We start from the raw sequence: 24,098 nt of genomic DNA on the forward strand, positions 1-24,098 counted from the left end.
CATTGAAACGGCAAACAGCAACACTGTCTGTATTTACGAGAGAGATTGAGATGGAGGATCCGCGATGGAGAGAAGAAGCCGCGGTCGATGAAACCAAGGTGGAAGATAACAGCTGTACGGTATTTGTGAGAGATAAAACGGTGTCGTTTCGAGTGTGATCCAACCTAGTGTGGCGCGGGGCCCTGCTCGCCTGCGTCATCGCAGTATTGTTGTACGCTTCGCTTCAGATAAAGTACCATGTAGTTGTGGAGCTGGACTTCAGCTACCTACACGTGTGGGACTGGTTGAACACTATGTACTCCCTCGGTTCCGATGTCACTTTTCTTTTTAGTTTATCCCACGAAATATGTCATATTTTTATTTTTGGAAAAAATTCACTCTTACATAAATATAAAAATTATATTTTCTCTTCATTTAACACACAAAATAAAACCTTTTAAAATCTCATATCGTTTCACAAGTGTGATATTTTTTATGGGACGGAGGGAGTATTAGATTTGGTTAAGGAACTTTTGGAAATTATTAGTCCATTGATTTGTTTTTTTAGTTTTGTAAAATGTGATTTGAATATTGAGTTTACCGATCATTATCATCTTGTTTTCACTGCATAGTAATTTTAGAGATACTACGAATTTTAATATAAAATTAATAAAGTATAAAAGAAAAAGTAAAAAAATAAAGGAAGTAACATTAATAAATAAATATTTTCTCCGTTCCTAAAGAATATGCATTTTAGGTTTGTCACATATTTTAATTCTAAAATTAGAGATAAAAGAGTTTCTAAAATTAGAAAATGCATATTCTTGTGGGACGAACTAAAAAAGAAAGAGTGTAATATTCTTGTGAAAGGATGCAGTAAGATCTACATTATTAGTAGTATAATGTGGGGGAAAAAGATTTAAAAAATTTGGAAATTTGGGTGGGTTTATAAAGGCGAAAAATGATAAAATGAAACTATTTTTAGGAAGGATGAAGTATTAACATTAGAATTCTCTCAATACGGGATGGATGATTTGAATAAAAACAAAAGGTCAAGGAAATATTCAATTTTTAGATTTGCCCCTTCACAATCGATACCTCAAATGGTTTATGCAATAATGGTGATCCCCCAAATCTCGTGTAAACGGGCGGGGGGGATAAAATGGGGGGGGGCCCTGATGGGGGTCTAAGACCTCAGTGGAATCTGTTTGTAATCAGCGGCTGCAAGAATCCCCTACATAATTCATTTTTCCCAAATTTATCTCAAATATAATTTCCCCCCCTCTTAAGGCTTATTATCTTAAATCAATCTCGGCCCCAAAAACACAATTGCTTGCAAACAATTATGTCTGTCAATGGGATTGGGGTCCCCAGACCAGGGTTGGGAAAAATCCAGACGCATAATATTCTGTCTCATTTGTTGATGGGGGTTATGATAGCTCTTTCCAATAGTAGGGGGAATATAAAAAAACAATGAAATGTTCCCAAAATGGAACCATCATTCATTATAGCAAAAAAAAAGGGAAAAGGGGCTGTTTCCATTGCGGCAAAAAAAATACTTGATTTAGGAGAAAAAGAATTTTGGGGGTTCATTTTCCCTTTTCTCGGAAGTTTTGATCCACAACAAACTTGGGAGAAGTTTAACCAAAATATACAATGATATTGATCTTAAACAGGGGCCCCAAGTCAAAAAAATGAAGGCCTTTGTTGCTCAAAAAAAGGGTTAAAAATCAAAGATTTTTTTAGCCAAATGACGCTGAAATTTTTTTTCTCAATTTTCATCACTTTTTCTAAATTCGACACCCTTCTCCCACTCTTTTCCATTCTTTCAAAATTTTCAATTCACATCTTTTGTCCCAAAAATTTTGGGGGACACTTTACCCCAGAGTTTTAAAAAACTAATGGAAATAAAAAATTTTGGGGTGTGATCCCACTTTTTAAAATATTAGTTTTATAATAAAATATTTAATATTATGGAATATATCCCTACCAAAAAGGTAAAAATGAAATGGAAAATTATTGGGGCCCCAAAAGGGAAAATTGGGTCAAATTATGTGGACAAGGGGGTACTAAATTTCCCCTAATCTCCAAAACTTTATCGGACTTTCCCCCCGTCCTTAATATTTAAAAATTTTAAAAAAAAAAAGTTTCTCATCCCCAACGTCATGGGAATTAGATTGGAAATTTAAGAAATAATTTGAACGAAAATTTTATATTTTTAATTTACACTATTACATTCATAACCTTTTTTAGGGTTATAATATCTTTATTCTTTTCTCGTAAAATGACAATTTCTTAACCGACCGAGATTTTGGAGTTATTGGGTTTAAAATGTTTAATTGGAGAGGAAAATTTTAGTGTAAGTATTAAGGTAGAGAGATAAAGAAAGATGGATATTTTAATAGGAGTGAGAAAAATGTATTAATTGGAGAGAGAAAATTTTCAAAAAAGGAAATGTGTGTCATCTTAGTTGGGACAAACTAAAAAGGAAAACGTGTCATCTTAAGCGTGACTTAGGAAGTATATTGTAAGGTTTGTGCACCAAGCTATATTTTCCTTTTCTAACACCCACCCCCCCCTCAAATTAAGTAACGGGAATCCAATACTTAACTTGCACAATACTTCTGTGAACGACTACAAATTCATAACTTTAGTTAGGATGTCAGCCAACTGATCTTCTGAATTGACATACGGTAACTCGACAATCTTGGCTTCAATTTTCTCCTTTATGAAGTGTCATCCACCTCCACAGGTTTGTGTCTATCATGTTGAACAGGATTTTAGAAAATACTAATTGCAGCCTTGTTATCACAAAATAGCCTGCATGGTTCTGATAAGTGAAGATCAAGTTCTGTCATGACTTTCTTCAACCACATCTTAGTGAGACCACTTTTTATTTCGTTGAAATGCTGATTCAGCACTTAAAAGTGCAACTACCTTCTGTTTCTTGCTTCTCCAAATAACAAGGTTTTCACCCATGAAAGTAAAGCATCCCGCGGTTGACTTTCTATCATTGGGGTTCCATTTAGTGAACCCATGCACTTCCAAGTGACCATGTTTCTCAAATAGTACTTCATGCTCAACTGTTCCTTCCAAATATCAAATAATCCTCAGCGCTTGATACGACCATATTTTCCGGCATCAAGAGTCACTCCTACGAAGAGAACCATGGATTGATTGAGGTCCAAGGAAGAAAGAGAAGATACACCGAGGATCCAACAAAGCTCGATGGCCTTAGAGGATGATAAGAAAAAAGATCGCTCAGATTTGAGGACAAATCCTTCCAAGAAGAAGAGGATGATATATATGCCCACAAGTTATGATCCTCAAGAGTCACTCGTACGCCGTGAGCCATGGATAGATTGGGGTCCAAGAAGGATGAAAGGCCATGACAAGGAGCTAAGATGTATCTGGAGTCTGATTCAAACCGCATGGACAGCATGACGACGAGGCTGGTTCATCCAGCTGACATAGTCTCGTGGTCATGTTGTCCATATATGCTGCAAACGAAGGTAAATGGCTCACCCCATTGTAGTGGGAGTGGTGGCTGGTTGTCCACAGAGACTGGTGGCACATCCTGATGGTGCACATACTGTAGAAAGATAAATGTCAGGAAGCCGAGAAAGTCTCCCTCCTCCTCCATGGTGTCAATCGTCTAATAGATATAACTGTCTGCCATCCAGGCGGCCCATGCCTCCTACTTCCTAGGGAGTAAGGGAGTCAAACGGTGTGTGCCATCAAGTCCAGTGGTGTCATACTTGTAGGCTGTCTCCCACAACTTGTAGAACTTGCATAAAATCTGTACCACGCTATCGCCCATGCGTGGTCAGTAAGATAGGTACGCGCAGTAAGCGTACTCTGCTAATGCCTGATGGGTACTCTGCAGGGGTATGGTGGGAGTCTGTCGTGCCATCTACGAAAAAGGGTATGTCCAATGTCAAAATAAGGTATTCGAAGAAAATGTAACGTGAAAGCAAAGCATAAGGATCGATGCATGATACGTGATCTAGAGTAGAGTTACTATGATACGTGATCTAGAGTCACTAAGCTAAGTCCTTATTTTGTAATCCAACGTTTCTATAAGATTTCGTGAGACATGATAGTATCAACAATTTCCTTAGTGTATTTTCATATTTTGTATTGAGCGAAGATCTGATTCGTGCTATTCCCTTATAACATCATTCCTCTCTTTTTTTCCTTTTCGACCACCCCTTCCCTTTTTACACTCTTCTGTAATGGGCGTTGGTCCTTCTCGTGCGTAATGCTATGTCGCTACGCATCACATTCTTGCCTGCATTCACTTAGGAGAAGCGGCAATAGGATTTTTTGTTCATCCCTTGCAGTTTCGTCTTGAACTACGTTTTAAGAGGAAGCATTCATCTCCTCGAGATTCATTCCATTTTCTTGAGTGGGATTTTTCATGTCAATCTTCGTTCTGAGTTACTTCAACACTTCACTCTTTGAATTTGGTTGTGCGTGCCATGTTGGAGTGCTGATTAAGTCGGCTACTTGGTGTGATCTAGTGAACGAGTCTAGATCAAGATTGAAAGAAGTGTTCGGATCTCATAGCAGAAAAGAAACTGAGACTCTGATACTACTCTATCAAGACCACACTTTAAGGATAGCAAAAGCGGATAAAACGCGACTAATAAGAGGGATTAAATAAAATGGGGAAATAAAAGGAGTAGAATTTGAGAATATGCACGAAGTCAAACCATATCATAGAAAATATATCCAAGTATTCGATTACAAGGACTTAATCAAGAATACACCATGTATCAAAATGAATCAAAGTTTCTATAATGATAGTTCACAATTCTAACTTAAGCAAAAGTACAACAAAAAGTCAAACGACTTCGCGTATATAAGTAGCATTGACTCCGATCATCACATCTTTACCTCGATGTTCAACCTGCCATTTAGACATACATACAAGGCTAAGTACATGAGTATTCAGTGGGCACTTTCCGAAAATCAAAACATACATATATATAGTTGTCAATTGTCATCTATCACAGTAACACATGTGGGTTTTTCTTAAAAGACTGGAGCTTACTAAATTCTTTGTGAGCTTAAAAGTTCAACTGATCAAATTTGCAGGTTGAACGCCGAGGTAAAGTCGTGATGATCGGAGTTGATGCTACTTAAATAATCACGTGGATCTCTCTACGATTCGTGTCTTCATACGCGAATGACTTCAGTATGGACTTTCGTTGTATTTTGCTTAAGTGATTTTTGTGAACTCTCACCATCGAAACTTTGATTCATTTTTATACGGGTTGTATTCTTGATTAAATCCATGTAATTGAATACTTGGATCTTTATTCTATTATATGATTTGTCATGGCTTTGTGCATATTCTCAAGTTCTACCTCTTTTATTTTCCTCATTTCTTTAATCCCTCTTATTAGTCGCGATTTACACGCTTTTGCTATATTTAGCAAAGAACGGTCGTCACACGTACGTTAGTGGTGCACTTTGGAGGCGAAGCTAGCGCATGAGTTCCTACATTTGATTTAGGAGATTATTAATAAACACTTCAACCTTATTACTTATTTTTTAGTTTTTTATTTTTACATAAAATAGAAATAAATTTGTAATTTGAAATTTTGGATATTGAACCTTAAAACCCTTAATGTTTCACTTGTGTGTGCACTCGCACATCTTCTTCTCAAGTTCTCCTATCCTCCTCTCTTAGTATCATTGTCTCCCCTCTCCTCTTATACAACATCGTCCCCCTTGAACACTGTCGCCTCCTCTCTTTTCGCCCACTACCACCGACTCGTCCACAGTCCACACCTGCATCCTTGTCGTCTTCTCATGGCTCTTCGTCATCGTCTCATTCCTTTTTCTCTATTGTTGCCACCTTCCTCAACCTATAATAATTTGGTGAAAATGTTCCAAACAAAAACCACATCTATTTAAGATTAGGATTGAGTATTTTTTATTTTTCAAAATAAAATGAAAATGTGTCAAACAGAGATCTAGGTCTTTTTTACACGATTTCACTGTGCACAATAATGTGTCTCATTATATTTTATTTCATATGTTATTCTACTCCATTAATTGGTAATAGGAGACTATTTTTTCATGTCCAAGTCTCTCGTCAATAAGTTTTTCATTTTAGTTTATTACAAATGATAAGTGTGTCTCACTTTTCATTAAAATGATTATACAATGTACTCCCTCCGTCCGCCATTAGGAGTCCAAGTCACTTTTGCACACTCGTTTTATAAAAATGATAATAAATAATTAAAGTGGAGAAATGATAAAGTAAGAGATATAATAATGTTGACAAGACTCTTCTCAACATTATTTTCTCTCTTACTTTACCATTTCTCCACTTTAAGTATTTATTATCATTTTTACAAAATGAGGGCACAAAAGTGACCGGAACTCCTAATGGCGGACGGAGGGAGTATGTATTATGAAAATAATATAAAAAAGATAATTACTACAATCTATTTTAATTGCATTTTTTTATATTACTTGTAAACACATTGACAAAAAGACACGAGACCTTTAAATCCTCTTAGTAGGAGGGAGTAAAACAAAACACAAGTGGTAATGTGAGATGGCAATGGTTCCCACTTCCCACATCAAATCTTTGATTTTTCGACTCCAATTCTATGGCAGCAATTCTACTCTCACAAATTCCTGATTTAAGAATTTAGTGCCACAAATTTTAGGGCATATTCGGACAAACAAAAAGATCCTGAGGGCAGTTTCGTCATTGGAGAAATTCACGGCCCAGTTTCGCTGCTCTCCAAATATATTCCACACTTCAATTCTCAATCTTTATCTCTCTGTCTCTCTCTCCCTTTGCACACACTTTTTCTTATAATGGCGTTGCAATTATACAGTGCAGTTCCTAGGAGTTCAATGGTGCAGAATTCATGGGTGCATGGAGTTGCTGCAAAGCAGCTATTTGTACGGGGAGATTTCCCCCAGCTGATGAAGAGGAGGCTGAGCTTGAGTGTGGGGGTGAGGTGCAGCTTGGACGCAGCTGTGGAGCCGGCGGAGGTGGAGGTGGTGGCGGAGGTAGGGAAGGTGACGGCTGTTACTAAGGATACCTTTTGGCCCATCGTCAAAGCTGCCGGTGATAAGACTGTTGTTGTTGATATGTACACTCAGTGGTGAGCTTATCCTATCCACATTTTTTATCACAAAAAATAGACTAGTTTTATTATTTTGGATCGTCTATCAAACTTAGATCAATTTCTAAATATGAAAAATTTTAAACATTAAATTACTACTAATAATATGGATCCACGAGACCCCTGACACTACTTTTCCATTTTTCTTATTTTATCAATTGCATATTAAAACTCGTGTCATACACAATTATGTGTGTTTTTTGGTAGACGGGGTAGTATTTTTTATAAGCCTTGTGCTGCAATTTTTTAGCATATTTGCTGGTTCGCATTCTTCAACTTAGATATGAATGATGAACAATAAGGGTGATTCAATGAAGTGAAACTAATGGTTTTCTATAATAAGCTAGCTCCAACCATAATCTTAGTAGGGAAAGTTGTCACATTTTTGTGGGCAATTACTTTTCATTATTCAAAAGGTTTGTGGTTGAATATTTTTACCCTAGTCGCTACAATTTCTCCAATCTTACCAGTTTAATTAGTCAAACACAGTTAGCTCAAATTCATTGTTCCAACCCATCTTAGTAAAGAACAGATTAGCCTGGAGTAATTTTAAATTCTATTTAAGCCTATTAAATCACCAACCAAGAAATTACCTAGTTTTACAAGGAAACTTTACATATTTTGCATGAGGGGGGTGTTCGTGTTTTTTGGTGTAAATTTGGTTGGTTGATGGTTTTGGTGCCGTGAGCATGTTGTGGATGTCAAATTGGGTGCTGCTCGGTTTCTAGATAAAATAGTATCAAAATATAATTTAAGATTGAGTTATGAGATTATTTTAGTTGGAGAGGGTTAGATATGACTAATTATTCCATGATTATTCATATATAGGATTGAGTTGTGGGATTGAATCTCATGAATCAAACGCACTACATATTTAATCTCGGGATACAATCTTGATGTAAATATCAGAGATAACCATTTAATTCAATGCCAGAACTTTGTATATGCAGTTGTTAAATAAAATTCACATATGATTTGTGCAGGTGCGGACCTTGTAAGGTGATCGCACCAAGATATCAGGAGCTGTCTGAAAAATACAACGATGTTGTGTTCTTGAAGCTCGACTGCAACGATGAAAACAGGGTTAGTAACAAGTCTATATTATTCTCTTTCGCTGTGTATGTGTGTGGAGTTTGATCTCATCTGCACATATTTCATTTGCAGCCACTTGCAAAAGAGCTAGGGATCAAGGTGGTTCCTACCTTCAAGATTTTGAAGGATAGCAAGATTGTTAAAGAAGTAACAGGAGCCAAAATTGACAATTTAATTGTTGCAATTGATGCTGTAAGATCCAGTTAGACTACTGTCATTAGATTGTAATATAATGTTAATAGATCAATGACAACTGTGCTCATTCATAAATGAATCTGCCATTATGCTACTCTAAGTTTAGTTTGAAATTAACTATAAGAAATAACACAATGTATATGCAATTACAATATCGAAAACATTTGTATATCAAAAAGGAACGAGCAAGGTTTTATTGCTGAAAAAATTAAGGATGTTGGTAATGGAACCTAGCTATGCGTCCGGTCTTGCCCTTGTCGTACAAATCCATTGTCTAGGGGCCTCAAGATCATCTCCAGTCACAGTTGGTATGTGCCATTGGCCTCGTTCCGACTCCTGATATCATGTTTTTGGAATTTGAGTGAAACCCGAGATGTAACACGAGGATGTTTTCATTAAACATGAGTCAGAACTAAACTAACCTGGATAACGATTGAATATGGTGGTGGCATGTGCAATGTAAGCCCGTCTTCAGTGGTGTATTTTAAACGGACCTGATAATAATTTAGAAAATAAAAGCAGTTCAAATTTGCATTATCTGAGATCACCTAGAACAGAACCTCAACTTGTAACCTAACCAAAAACTAGTGAAAAATAAAGCAGAAAAGCATAGAAGAGAAAGTACCTGGTGCTTTTCTTTCCATCTAGGGAAGAAGCTATTGCCTAAAAGGTTGAATAAGTGATCTCTCATCTCATCATTTGTCACAAGCAAACACCTTGAACTCACAGCAGCATACAGCCAATACCTAAGGAAAGCAAGGATATATATAAAAAAACGAACAGCAGTGCTTCAGGGAATATGTCTTGAAACGCCAGGATGCATATGTAAGATTACATATCCTTTTTTTAGTAATGCAAGTATATACATTTTCTTGATCATCTGGAAGTAACAATACAGCATGAACAAAATTGAAGCTAGAGTATTTGCTCTAGCCGTGTACACTGAACAGCATTGAGCTCACTATTACTCGACACAAATAAACATCACAGAAACTGAAGAAACTAAACTAACATATACACCAGTCCTAACTGAAGATTAAATTGATTGTTAAAGCATGCAACATTCTTCCTGTTGGATGATCTTCTTACTGAGGAGTTATAATTTCAATATTGTAAACAGCCACACATGAATGCTAGAGTATATAGAAAAATATGATAAGTACCAATCATCATTTGAACCCTGAGGTGTTGCATAAAGTGTGCCAGCGTTTTTCCAGCTTTCCAACAATTTCTTGTTGTTCGGTTGCTGAGCCGGACCACGTCTGACTCGTGCTTGGTGTAGAACAACAAGGGGTAACTTCTTTGACGGACTCATTTGGCGCAACTGATGCACAACTCTCTTAATCTTCAAACAGGAATGCACCAACATGAGAAATTGTATGATTCAACAATACCCATAGCCAGTTTCTTTTTCACAGTCCATCGCATTCTCATTGAGAGGAAAGCTACAGAGGCAATATTTACCTGACCAAAATTGAATGTGCGTTGATTAGCAAGACCCAAGTTTGCACCATCAACCACAGCATCAAATGGACCATGCCGTTGAAGCCACTCCTGAATCAGCACTTATAGCATCACAAAGTATTCATATTTAAAACTACATAAACAAGATAACATATTAGTTCTATAAATGCAAGGGATCTTGAAAGCAAAAACAGGAAACCACCTGAAATTGTGCAAAGTTGCTCTTAACTTCCTTCTCAGCGGCTAATTTAGCAAGTGACTTGGCAAAATTCTCCGTCTCCTGTGGATCAATATCAATGCAAACCAGCTTCTCCCCGCACGATTGGCAAACCCCAGCCTCATTCATCCTCGTCCTCACCACTCTCCACTCACCCTTCCCCAACCATCCTTGGCCGTGCCATCCGCCCCCTCCCTCCAAAACCCCTCTCTTCACGCTCTCAACATCCCATTTCCTAGCTCCAACCTCAGCAGCCTTTCTTGAACTAAACCACTCCTCCACCACAGCTGCAGTTTCCTCAGACACCTGCCTTACCGCCGCCCTCAACCTATGCATCATTTCATACACCTTCCCCTCCCTCTCGGCTTCAGAGCTAACCCTGAGGAGGGCAGAGAGCTCAGCCTCCTCAGCAGCAACTCCACTCTCCAACATATGAGAATCCACCTCATAAGCCTTATCTGCCATCCCCTTCTTGCAGAACCCAAACAACGCCGGCCCATACGACCTCAATTTGGGGGCATTTCCATGGTTCTTCATCTTTTTAACTAAACTAAAAGCCAATTCAGGATCCTCTTTCGAAGCAGCCAACCTAGAGATGTTTGTGAATGTTGCCTCATTTGGGGCCACATTATCAGCTCCCATTTGCTTGAAAATCTCAAATCCTTTATCAAATCTCTCAAGATTCTCTCCACCCTCCTCAGGATTTAAAGAGCACAAGTAAAGCAACACATTGTAATGATGCTGATTGAGCTCCACGCCATTGGCCTTCGCCTCCTCGTAGAGGCGAAGGGCCTCAGCCAAGTCTCCATTTTTCGAGCATTGATCGAGTTTCACGCGTAGAACCATATCCGGGGACTCTCTACGCGCCTTTTTGGACATTCGGTTGCTCAAATCCGTCGATTTTTTTCTGAGGAGAGCCTCAGCGGAATCGGAGGAAAAATGTCTTGCTTTTCTTTCCATCGAAATGGGGCTTTTAGGCTGGTTCCTCGCGTTAATTTTAGTCTTCAGTGAAGAAGTATGCCGCTGCCGGAGATAACTGAAGCATTTTGAATGCTCAAGAAGGGAATTGGAGCTCTTACAGAAGTGGGAGAGAAGAAGAAGAGAGGTTTTGGGTGAGCACGACGCCACACGGAGTAGCATCGCTGCTAAAAAAAAAGTTCACCAAAATTCACCCTCGGATTCAAGAAAGTGCAATTGCAAGACAAAGAATCAGCTGCGCGCCTGCGCGGTACGCCCGCCAAATGCTCGATGGATTTACTCACTGGACTTCAGCAAGAAACGGCGCCGGAAAAAAAGCGCCGACTTTCATTGCCTGTTTCCGACGACCTCCAAAGTGCAGAAGGTGATTGAGAAAATGAATGACGGAGGCCAAAATCTGAACTGTCTAAGGATAATTATAAATACTCCATAACTCAATTGAGTATGCTTTGTTCTTCCACTATCAATTTGTTAACATTAATTTATTAGCAAGAGAAATTTGCGAAAATGCAAAATTATACTCCGTCTATCATATCGTCCGAAACATTTTTCTTTTTAATTTATGCAATTAAAAATGAAATATTTTTGAAATTAGAAATACTTTTTTTTCTATTATTTTATTTTCTTTTTATTAACTCACAAAGCTAAACGTGTAATTCCAATGGGTTGGATGTTAAACGTTGGTCGAACGGTTAAGTGTCACCAAGGGTTGTGAGTTTTAATTATAAATATTAAATTTTAGGATTTTTTATATTTTGAATCCCCAATCTTCGACATTATGCACAATCATTAGTCTTATTCAATCTTCATTCTACATTTTTCCACTGATCTCACAATATCGCCTTTCAAGTTCCATACCAACTCATTATTACACCGTCCCATCATCTCGCCACTAAGTGTCTTACCACCACCAAAATCAATCAAGACAAAATTAAGAAGTAACCCATCAAAATCTTAATATATTTATCATTTTAATAATGATTCATGTAAGATATTATTTTTAATTTTCATAAATAATTAGTTACTTAACAATGTCATAATAATGACACAAACACAAGCTTTTAATTTATATTACAGTTGATCGAGATGAAAGACTTCTTTTCAAAGTATTATTGAAGAAAACTATGAAAATTTGAAGATTTTATATGATTCTAAACTAAAAAGAAAAAAGTATCTAAATTTAAAATCATTTTTTATAGAAGAAAATTTTGATACGAGAGATTATTTTCGAAAGCTTTTAGGTCCGAATAGTCCCTGAGTTAGCTTTGAAATCCACGGCCGGGTTAGGAGTTAGGGTTAGGGTTGAAAATTTATGCCAAAAATTCATAACCCGAATGGCCCGCACCCAAATAGCCTAGCAACCCGAGTGGACTGGCCCAAACCCGAACGGATTAGCCCGATTGACATCCCAGTTTCACTAACTGTCGCATTTTAATCAGTTTCACTAACTGTCGCAATTTATAGGTTTTACCATTTATATTCTCTTTATATAAATTGTCCAACGATAGTGGCTTCGTTTCTTGGTAATAAAATTTGCAAAGGCAGATAACAAATTAACTATTAAGTATATAAAATAAATAATTTATCACGAAGCAATAAGTTATTGAGATCCAACTGTTGTATCTTAAGGACCTGAACTACTCTTTGAAAATTATAAGCAAAATGCTATAAAAACAGTAGAATAATTCCTTTTCGATGCACAAAATGAACCGCTATTGTACATATTAAAATTTTGGAGTAACCCACAGACCTTCTTCATCATGGGACAATATTATAAAGACACTTCATACCTTCTCACAATCATAGACAAAGTTATCACTATTCAACTCTAACTTTCAATACCCAGGCTAGCTTAAGAAGTTGAGCCCATAAAATATGCACTAAAAATGTTGCATCTAGAATGGAACATTTACAATATTAGTTACAAAGCCAGCTTTCCAATTGCCTAAAGCATCGCAAATAAAAACCTCCACCAAACGCATGTTTTGAACCTTCCTCCAAAGATACATTCGTGTTGAGCTTGATAGTATCCATCAAAGGTGGACTCAGCCAACCAGAGTAGACATGCAATTGGCTCTTATTACCACACCATCCATAAATTGAGCCTCTCTTACCCCTTTTTGTCAAGTTAATGATTTGAGCTATAATCCCTTCTAGACTCACCTTAACACCTTTAAAGACCAAACCACATCTATTCTAGATATGCCAAATTTGAGACCGTACCCTATTAATAGGTTGGAGTTGATATTCCAACTCACCCAATCAGTCAAACTCAACGAAATATCAAGAAATCATCATCCCCTTCATACCACAACATGCCTTCCTTGGCTTCTCTAGCATCGGGATAATTTCACAACATGTGCAAACTACTCTCTGAACCACCACCACCACCACCACCAGCGCATAGCTCGCTCTTCATATACCAACACTCCATTGATTAGAAGAAGCAAGTTGGAAACTTTCATTAGTCGAGGCCCATATAAACTCCAAGCATTCCTTCATGGCACTGCTCTTTGTTAACTTTGGCTCATTCCCATATCATACCTTCATGGCATACACATAGCATAAACCTTAATTTGCAATATAGCATAAACAATATGAGCATCCACAATTAAGGATAAAAATTAACCTCATTTTTAACCACAACCTATTTTTCTGTGTCATATCAGCATTTTTAAGAGTAAGTAATTAAGTTTGCCATGAACATTCGAGACAATTTTGTCTGTAATACTAGATCCAATCAGATAGGTGATAATCAATTAATATAGCCACTCGGTGAGAAAATAATCGAAACACATACTTCCTTCGCATTGGCTCAAGCCAACACTACATGAAACAGAGCTCGGAGTGAAAATGCACAATAAGAAAAACTTCAGACAAGTAGTGACGGATGAACTGCAAAAGATTTTTTAACACAAGTATTGATGAACGGGAGGAGTACTCTACCAAAAACTTCAGTAAATAGACAATTCAAAACATGCCAATCCCCTGAGTCAAGTGAAGCAACAAACATACAAAAATAAAAGGCATACTGATTAACGCAAGTACTAATTAACATACAGATATACTAATAATCAAAATGCTCTTGCACCATTATCCATCAATACATAGGTTTTCATTACATAATATAAGTGGGTTTTCTCTAAGAAATCCATAGTCAAAATCAAAACGAAATTACATTTTCGGTAGCAAAAGTCTTTAGAGAAAGAAGGCTCGGCGTGTAAAGGCTTATCTGGTAGCGCATGTCGTCTTCCGAGTCATGTAGATCAACTTCTTGAATGGCTTTAGTCGTGCTGGAGTAGTATATCGGCCTACCCTGTCTCCATGATAAGAGCATATCACCATTTTTGAAAACTTCAATGGGGTTAAGCTGTTGTAAACCATCCCAAATAGGAGTATTATCTTTGAGAATGCTAAACTCCACTGACCAAGATTTCTCATTTCCGTATTCCTTCATCACCCATATAATAATCCCCAGATTCGAATTGTCGCATACACATAAACAACCCCTTAAACTAGATAGGTGCCTTTCTTTGTTACTGATAGCACGAGGACAGGAAAAGGTACTAAAACACTCTGTTTCAAGATCAAGGCGATAAATTTTTGTAGGGGCTGAAATGGCCGTACTTCTCCACCACCAATGAAGATAGCCGCACAAGAATGACATTTTCATTGAGTTTGAATTGTCCGCAAGATGTTTCCAGTGGCCACATTGGCCGATTCTTCTCCACAATCCAGTTCCAAGAGTGTACACTTGGCACTCAGCTTCACCAGAATATAAATGCACAGGTGTCTGTGGCGGTCCTTCTGCGGAAATCCTAACCACCTTATATTGGCCACTCACTCTGCTCACTCCAAATCCATGAAACTCCAATGCAAGCGCAGTGGAAGGCTGTCTAGGACAAGGAAGCTTGATATATTCACGAGTGATTGGATTGCAGAGGATACGATTGACAGAGTGTTCCAATAACAAACCATTAATTGAGCTTTGAATTGCCATGCGAAAAGGGAGGTCCAAGTTGAAGACTTTATTCAAACTATGCCAATCACAGTTGAGATTGAGCTCATCCACCATTTTGTGTGTCTCTGAATTATAATTCCAGTAACCCTCATCAGTTATATGGATAACACGCTCAGTTATAATGAGGCGTGAGATGGATTTAGAAAGATGGGCCTTGACGAACTCGGGGGTAGTGAGCAGATCGAGCCAGGGCTTACAAACACACTTGCCCCTCATAGCAGTACGAACATCGAGTCGTGAAAGGATATCTATTATCATTTCTGATGGTAGATATAGGAACAAGTTTTCCCCTATTTCGGATTTTGCTCTCATCTTCTTCATTTCACACTACAAACTACAGTGGTATTTACAAAATTAAATTTATGCCTAAATCATTGCACAAAAAATAATTCAGCATATTGTACGGCATGAAACAAAATTCGCGGATGCTATATTCAAACTAGAACGTCAGCCATTGAGTACAACACCAAGAAATATCGAAAAACAAAAACATATTACCATGAAAACACAGGGATAAAATACTGCCAGTACCACATTGTTAGAAAAAAGAAGATGCTCAGTGTAATGAGCCACCTTGTAGGAGAATGGCGGATCAAGAGGGTGGCGTCGCTGCAGCGGTGAATATGGCAGTAGTCGAAGATGGTAGTAATCGTTTTTGCTTGTGATGAAACCTAAAGCCCTCTTTATATAATTGAAGGTTCGCCAAAAATATTTATTACTCACAACTCTCTAAACTACCCTACCTACCGCCCTCAATGCAATAAATATGTACTCAGTGGCAAATGGGAAAAATGAATCACAGGTGCCGTGTAAATTTGGAAATAAGAAAAGGTTTCCAAATATGTGCAAAAATAAAATTTCTTTTATTTAGTATTTGTAGTTTTTCTTATTATTTAATATTATTGTACTTTTACAATTATTTTGATTAAAAAAGTTATTATTATATCATTTTATATTTGAGATTATATGTAATTTATAAATGATACTCCGTATAATTTTAATGTTATTAAAATTTAAGATTTATACTCCCTCTGATTCGCCATAGTTGCGGCCAAACTTTTCGGCACGGAGTTTTAGAAAGGAATATTTGGTGTGTTAAATAAATGGATAAAAAAATAAGAGAGAGGAAAAGGTAGAGATAATAAAGTGAGAGAGAGTAAAGTAAGAAAGAGAAAAAGGTTACCATATATAGAAATGACTCAACTATGAAGAAACTTCCCGAAATAGAAAAATGACTCAACTATAAGAAACGGAGGGAGTAGTATTTATTTAATTTTAACATTGTTATACTATATATTTAATTATTTAAATAATATTGTACAGTATTCCGGTTCGACCACTGGTCTGACCGGTTGAACCATGAACTGATAGCTTCACCGGTTCGCTTGCCGGTCCGGTTTTTAAAACATTAATGTACTCCCATTAGTGGATCCTCTCAAATTTAAACTCTATGTTGCTTAAGAGTGTCCACAATATAGGCCGAACAGCCACACCACAACCACAAAAAGTTGTCCGCCTAGTCAGCACAACCAAAAAAACTTGTCTAGCTCGATAACAGCCATACCACAACCACAAATCACATTATTTTATTAATTGTTAGTATATTTTAATTGGACTAGAATAAAATTAAATACACAAAAATAATTAAAACAAAATTTAAACATAATTCATTCATAAATAATTTGTCAACGAGAATTACAAACAAAAGTAATCACCATGTGCTCGCTCCCCTACGTGCCTATATCTCTTCAACCATATCGGCCTGGAGCTGGAGATGTTCTGATTCCTTGTGTTAGGGCTGGCAAATCGTGCGGATTGGGTCGTTATCGGGTCAACCCGATAACGACCCAACCCAATAAGGCCAAACCCGAACCCAACCTGTTAAGGAAACCCCAAACCCGAACACGAACCCAACCCGTCACCTTCAAACCCGGACACGACCTGGACACGACCCGAACACGATAACGACACGAACCACTTTGGGTTGACCCGACACGATAAGAACACGATATCGACCTGGACACGATAAGAACACGATATCGACCTGAACACGATACCAACACGAACCACTTTGGGTTGACCCGACACGATAACAACACGACAACAACCTAAGCACGATAACAACACGATTACATATTGCTTCAAAAAATGATCAAGACTTTAAAAAGCCATATAGCATGAAGATGTTCCATTTTAAACAACAAAACTCCAACAAAATCCAAAAAAACCCAACAAAATACATAACTTTTGTTCCAAAACCCAACAAAAAAATTTGAAACAAGATAAAAGAACTAAAGAAGTAAAAAGAACAAAACAAAAAAGAGTGAAAATACTAAAAATTAAATTAAATTTATTCAATCAAAATAAAAAGAATATAATAGTAAAATAAATTATATTATAAAGTTATTTGTTGATTAGTTTTGCTAGTACATAATATCTGAATTAACGTTTTGTATCTATAAGTATAAACTTATTTTTCATAAATTTATTCAAATTATCCTTTTATTCTAAACACTAATTGATTTAGTTTTATTTTTCACTTGGATCTCTCACGTACATTGTATTATTTCATTTCTTTCGACTACTTTAATTTTTGTAATTTGAAATATAATTTGAAGCTTGTAATTTCAAATATTTTCTATATATTATAACACATGAAGAAATATGCAAAGTAAGGTCATTACATGGTCATTTAATATTATTATCCAAAATTACATGAATGAAGACATAATTATATATTTTGAATATATTAACTAATATACTTGAAGTGTCACACGCCTAGACGTTGATAGCAACAACCTTCTATCGTCGAACTAGCTCTTATGTATCATTTGATGCACTATAATATATAACAGATTATTAATCATAAATTAATTTTATAATATGGGTCTAAAATTTGTTGTGGTTTATCATAATATTTAAATATATCAATTTATATAGCAGTCATATAATTAAAGGATATGTTACAACTTACATGTTGGGTTCCACATGTTATCATCATACCATCTCTATTATGATATTATTACGCACTATGAAAATAATTATAAAAGTAATATTAAAATAATACAGTAAATGAAATATTGAAAATATTGTGATTTATCATATAGTAATACTAATAATTTTTCATGATCTTATCAATTTTTGGAGCAAGTGCTATACATTTGAATGTTGTATTACTATTATATGTGTTGAGTCCAACAATGTCTCATCATTGAATGACCCATATTATAATGTTAATAATTTTAGATAGAATAATCAACCAATATGTATAATATTATTTTCAAAATTAAAAGTTAGAAATTAATGATAAAATATCAATGGTTTCAAAAATAATATGAGAGAATTTCCTAACAAAAGAGTGTTTTCCTAATTTATACTTTGTAAAAAAAAGCAATTTATTTATCTTTATATCATTGTGATAGTTTAAATAAAATGAATAAAAAATTATTCCATTATTATTCCATTAAAATACTATGGATGGTTATTCTCTCTAAAATTTTATCTTTTAATAAGGGTCTTGGTACATATTGTACAACAATACAAATGAAAAATGAAAAATTATAAATAAGGTCAAATTAGTCACAAAAATATGTAATTAATGATGCTATCTAATCAAAATAAATTAATATTATCCTTTTTAAAATTTGAAGGGCATTTTGTGTATACAATTTTTGCAAATTTATCTTTACTCAAAATAAAAATAATAATATTAATTTTTAACGGGTTACCCGACCCGACCCGCATCCAACCCGCATCCGACCCGAATTTTTCGTGTTCTTAGTGGGTCGACCCAATAATGACCCGCATCCAATAAGACTTGATCCAAACCCAATAATTTCGTGCAGATTCGTGTCAGATTATCGTGTCGTGTCAAAAATTGCCAGCCCTACCTTGTGTGTGTCAAGCCAAGCTCGGATCAAGTATTCATCACTATGTGGCACACCCATTTGCAGGGGCAGTGGCAACACAGTGATTTGTTCCAGCATCATCCGATACCCAATGCTCCACATCCGGTCCTTCATCATCTATTATCATGTTATGCAATATGATAAATGCCAACATGATATCAGTGACATCGTCTTCGTGCCAAACTCGTACCAGGACCATATAATGCCCCATCGCGCTTGGAGCACACCAAATGTTCGCTCAACATACATCCCCATACCCTCTTGACGTTGCGCGAACCAAAATTTCTTCATACCAATTGGATTTTGGATCGTCTTTATAAACACTAGCGTATCTACATGGGAACAAAGGGGTACAGTTGTAACCCCAAATATTTCTAATAATACTATATCGGATTCGACTAAATGTTATTGCAGTGGATGGCCCAGTGGTAGAATTCCCAGGATATCTCTTTCTGCACCCAAGTTCGAGTCTCCTAAGTGCATTTCATAATTTTATGTTCTCATCTCTGATTTATTCACTTTTTTTACCTTTTATTATTCCTAATGCATTAAAATATTAACTGCCTTTAATTTTTCTTATGTAAAATTTTTATTTTTCTACTAATATATTTAATTTCCTTATCTTTTCATTATTCTCAAGCTTAATTCCTTTTAATTTTTTGTATTTTTAAATATATATTTTTGTAATACATTTAGTTTTTATTAAATGTATTTACCGTCCATTTTAATATATTTGAATTATTTTAATCATTTTTCAAATATTTTGTAAAGTATTTTAATCTTCTTGTAATAAATTTTATATTTTATTTTTTGTATTTCTATAAATATCTTTTTATTTTTTTATAATTATTGAAAATTTGCTTAAATAAGCTAAAAGATGTTTTGTCATTAAAAATAAATCGCACTTTTCAAAAGCTTAAATAAATTATCCCTAATATATAAATATAAGAATATTCACTTTTGACAATGGAAGTCATCCAAATAAAAGATAATTAACCGATTCTGAATTTCGAAGATGTAATTATTTATCGTACCCCCAAACCAAAAATCCTGGATACACCACTGTTTACAAATATGGACCACCAAGTATATGTCCCATCTATCAAATAGTAGCCCCTACTGTACTGCATGCCGTTGGCCACGCAGCTAATTTCCGGACCCTCACCCTGGCACTAGTTATTGAATAGAGGCGATGACTGCAGAACGTTGATGTCGTTGTTCCTCCCTACAACACCGAAATACGCATGCCAGATCTACAACCAGTAGCCAGCAATGGCTTCCAGGATCATAGACGGTGTTTGCTTTTGAACCCAGTTATATTTTTCAAAAAAATGCGTCACTTAGAGTAGAACGCAGGGAGTTCTAATAAGTTTCGCAAATCAATAGTACTCCTTTCGTCCCACTCTAAGTGGAGCATTTCTATTCCGGCACGCGATTTTATGCAGTGTTGTTTTGTGAGTTAAGTAGAGAGAATAAAGTAAGAGAGAGGAAAAAAGTAGAGTAATGTTTCTATTTTTAAAAATGTGTCATTTAGAGTGGAACGTCCTAAAAAGGAAAATGGTTCACTTAGAGTGAGACGGAGGAAGTAATAAGTTGAATTTTTTAAAGTTGGAACTAATATAGTTTATGAAATTTTGGGAAAATTAAAGAGATTGTGATTATTTGATTTAAATTACTTCCTTTGCCCCTGTACGTAGGGTGATATTATTTATTTTTAGGATGTCTTTAACTTTTTTCTCTTTTTTTGGCAATGACTAACTCACTTATTTGTTTTATTTTATTATGTCTTTCTTAAAATATAAAAAACACAAAAAAAATAATAATTATAATGTTCGGGTTGGGTCGGGTACTCGCAACATCGGGTGTGGGTTACCCGACTCGGGTATCGGGATTACCCGATATGTAGCGGGATGGGTATCGGGACTGGGTTTATGGGCTAAATCGGGTGTGGGTACCCGACGAGTCTGACTCATGCTAAATTTGCAATAAATGTGTCACCCACAAGTGTATGGGGTATGTAGCACGTGACAAGTGGAAATTATCGATCATCGAAGACTAAATGCCGGCTTGAGTACTACGATGCAACTTTGAACACTATCTAGACTAATAGAAGAGGTTTTTGGTTTTTCTTAACTAAGATCAAAGAACAAGTAAGCAAATAAGAGCAAATTAGGAAACTAAAGCAAATAAGGGTAGTTTTCACTCAAATTGGGAAGATAGGGATATGGATCCGTTGGTATGGATCACGGGTGTTCACCTAGGGATCATGCTCATCTATTGGATCTCATGTGTGGCTAGGAAGGTCGGGTTAATTGGTTAGACCCCCTCTCGGGTGCATCTAACGCGTTGATCGGCCTCTAATGTCGGAGTCTCCTCCCTACACTTCAAGACCGACTCCTAAAACCTACGGACTCAAGCCCTCTCTCTAGCTATGCATCTCTCGATAACATAAAACGCACGGAGTTGTTGATTATTTGACAATCTAACCAAGCATCTCTCAATGACAATGATTAGAAAAAGACATCCAATTGTTAGCTAAGCAATTAGACAATGAAAAAGCACAATAACCAACAAAACCACCACAAAAGGGATAGATAAGCATAAATCAAGGTTTAACCCATGGGTTCCATACAAACTTCTCCAATATCCCTAATAAAGACTTAGCTACTCATAATGGAAGCTAAAACAAAAGTAAATACAAGAACATCAAAAGAAAACATGGTAGAAATAGAAAATAGAACTCCCTAAGGTGGACTTGATGTTGGGGAGAATCTTTCTTCTTCAATCTCTTGAAGATGGAAGCCTCCTTGCCTTCAATCCTCTTGAATCTCTCGATTTCTCTCTCTATTTTGCAGTGGGGGAAGTTAGGGTTCGAAAATGAGTAAGAACCCTTTTATACTCGGAGTGAAAATCAGGATTAAGTGAGCACGCATACAAAACACCCGGTCGGGTGATTTGTAAGTGGCGAAACACCCGACCGGGTTTTCTTCCCGAAGCCCGACTTCTGCAAAACACCCGACCGGGTTTTCCGAGAAATGGAAAACACCCGGTCGGGTTTTCCTTCTGGAGTCCGCATAGCTTCTGCAAAACACCCGACCGGGTTTTCCGAGAAATGGGAAACACCCGGTCGGGTATTTCTTCTGGGAACTCCTCAAAATTCAGCTTCGGCTCGTTTCAACCTGTTTTCATCACAAAACTACGACAAACCCATTAACTCACCTAATTAGTGTATGTGTGGTGAAAAACCTGTATTTAACATCTTAAACTATCAAAAGCACTCTTTAATCACCCATAAAACAAGCCTAAACTATGAGTTTGTCAGAGTCGGGTGCAGATACCCACGAGTACTCGTTTCGACACCACTACTAGTGTGTGATCTACTTTGTGCCACATGAGAAATATTTATGTGACTCGTTCTAGCAAAGTATGAACTATGTTAGGGTGTTGTAATTGGAACTTGTATAAACCATAACTATGAAAGCACATCCGTAGAATTCCCTAATCTCATCTGTTTTATCTGCAATTGTTTATTTACTTTCTTTAATTTTCAAGTTTTATAGTTCTTAAAATCAAAAACTAATTGTATCTCCAAATAGTGGAAGAAGCTTAGTAAGAAATAGCCAGTTTGTGATCGTTTTTCCGGTGTTTGATATCCGGTACTAACCATTAGTTATACTAAATCTACTCTGTATACTTGCATATTTATTTAGTGTTAATAAAAAGTGCATCAATTAACTCTCCAATTGCCAAAGCATCAAATACACCTCCACCAAACACATGTTTTGAACCTTCCTCCAAAGATGCATCCGGGTTGAGCTTGATAGTGTCCATCAAAGGCGGTCTCCAACTCCCTTCCCCATAGTAGACAAGTGATTGGCTCTCATTCCCACACCATCCATAAATCGAGTCTCTCCTACCCCTTTTACCAAGGTAATGAATTAAGCTCTAACCCCTTCTAGACTCACCCTAACACCTTTAAAGATAAATCCATATCAGTCAAACTCAATGAACTATCAAGAAATCATCATCCCCTCATACTGCAACATGCCTTCCCAGGTTTGCATAGCATCAGGATAATTTTACAACATGTGCAAACTACTATCTGAACCACCACCATACATGTTGCAAATGCTCCTTCATGGCACTGCTCTTTGTTAACTTTTGCTCATTCCAATATCAATATAAGTTGATCTAAAATAAAAGGTGTCTGATGATGAGAGTCCCTAGTAAATCTACCTAATTATGAGTTACCTAATCTGAAAATCGTCTCTTTACCAATCACGATATTATGGCGCATGCACATAGCTAATCAGAGGTCTTCAAATTTGTTTTAAAACGCGATTTGCAATAGTATAAACACTATGGGACTAAGGGCACAACAATTAAGGATAAAAAAAAATTAGCCTATTTTTTACAACTTATTTTTCCTCCATCATATCAGTATTTTTAATTTGAACCAGAAGATCTGCAATAAAGCCATCCTCATTTCAAACCTAACTTATTTCACAATTTTTATTGTTTTCCACATTGTTTTCAATTATTTTTTGAATTAAAACAAATAAAGTTGTCAAATAAAAAAAATTACATAGATTGAAAACACTGAAAAACTACATAGATTAAAAAATAGATAAAAGTACATTGATCAAAGTAACTACTACTCGAAAAGAACACGTTCAAAATTCCAAATTTGTGCGAAGTAGTTGGTTCAAGTCGTGATGCATTTTGGCGTTATTCCACAGTTCTGCCTCTTCCCAAGGTTTCATCGTCTTCATCATCGACACAAAAGGTCATTGCCCTCGCATTGGGATCCACCAATATTCTTATTCATTTTTTAAGATTGTAGAAAAAGAATATTGAATGAGAGTAGAATAAATGGATGGTGGAATGAGGTGAGAAAGTATGGTATTTATAAAGAGATAAAAAAAAATAAAAATAAAAAAGGACAATACACATGCCACCATCATCGACCCTGCAATAGGGTCGCAAAATCAGGTTTTATTGTGCATGCTATAAAGACTTGGTATTGAATGTATCCCGAATGAGTTTTTGCTTTAAGTCAACGTACACGGTGATGTTGTGTCCTCAAT

At 36.3% G+C, this 24,098-nt stretch overlaps 4 protein-coding genes across 6 annotated transcripts in view; 1 reads left to right on the plus strand and 3 right to left on the minus strand.

The window, feature by feature from the left end:
* The window catches only part of LOC125210280 (proteinaceous RNase P 1, chloroplastic/mitochondrial-like), a 3,652-nt gene extending 3,453 nt beyond the window's left edge, over positions 1-199 (minus strand). The window contains exon 1 of the mRNA XM_048109837.1: positions 119-199. Coding sequence (XP_047965794.1) covers positions 119-199 — 81 coding nt within the window. The remainder of the gene's footprint in view (positions 1-118) is intronic.
* Positions 200-6,761: 6,562 nt separating this feature from the next.
* Positions 6,762-8,517, plus strand: LOC125214281 (thioredoxin F2, chloroplastic-like). Its single transcript, XM_048115225.1, has 3 exons — positions 6,762-7,115; positions 8,120-8,219; positions 8,301-8,517. Exons 1-3 carry the CDS (start codon positions 6,823-6,825, stop codon positions 8,433-8,435), a joined length of 528 nt encoding a protein of 175 aa, XP_047971182.1. The 5' UTR covers positions 6,762-6,822; the 3' UTR covers positions 8,436-8,517.
* Positions 8,518-8,550: 33 nt separating this feature from the next.
* LOC125214280 (proteinaceous RNase P 1, chloroplastic/mitochondrial-like) lies at positions 8,551-11,519 on the minus strand. Its single transcript, XM_048115224.1, has 6 exons — positions 10,090-11,519; positions 9,888-9,977; positions 9,587-9,768; positions 9,049-9,169; positions 8,846-8,917; positions 8,551-8,759 (listed from the first exon to the last, which is right to left on the minus strand). Exons 1-6 carry the CDS (start codon positions 11,242-11,244, stop codon positions 8,658-8,660), a joined length of 1,722 nt encoding a protein of 573 aa, XP_047971181.1. The 5' UTR covers positions 11,245-11,519; the 3' UTR covers positions 8,551-8,657.
* Positions 11,520-14,147: 2,628 nt separating this feature from the next.
* Positions 14,148-15,819, minus strand: LOC125210851 (F-box protein At3g07870-like). Of its 3 annotated transcripts, none has more exons than XM_048110457.1 (2): positions 15,677-15,819; positions 14,148-15,437 (listed from the first exon to the last, which is right to left on the minus strand). In XM_048110457.1, the coding sequence occupies exon 2, from the start codon at positions 15,422-15,424 to the stop codon at positions 14,246-14,248; it is 1,179 nt and encodes a 392-aa protein (XP_047966414.1). In that variant the 5' UTR covers positions 15,425-15,437; positions 15,677-15,819; the 3' UTR covers positions 14,148-14,245. The 3 variants fall into 3 exon arrangements, with proteins under 3 accessions (XP_047966414.1, XP_047966413.1, XP_047966412.1); XM_048110456.1 differs by having other exon boundaries at positions 15,635-15,817; XM_048110455.1 differs by having other exon boundaries at positions 15,602-15,817.
* Between the last annotated feature and the right edge of the window lie 8,279 nt (positions 15,820-24,098).

The sequence above is a fragment of the Salvia hispanica genome, chromosome 3 (genome assembly GCF_023119035.1).
Source record: "Salvia hispanica cultivar TCC Black 2014 chromosome 3, UniMelb_Shisp_WGS_1.0, whole genome shotgun sequence".
In the NCBI taxonomy this organism is placed as follows: Eukaryota; Viridiplantae; Streptophyta; class Magnoliopsida; order Lamiales; family Lamiaceae; genus Salvia; species Salvia hispanica.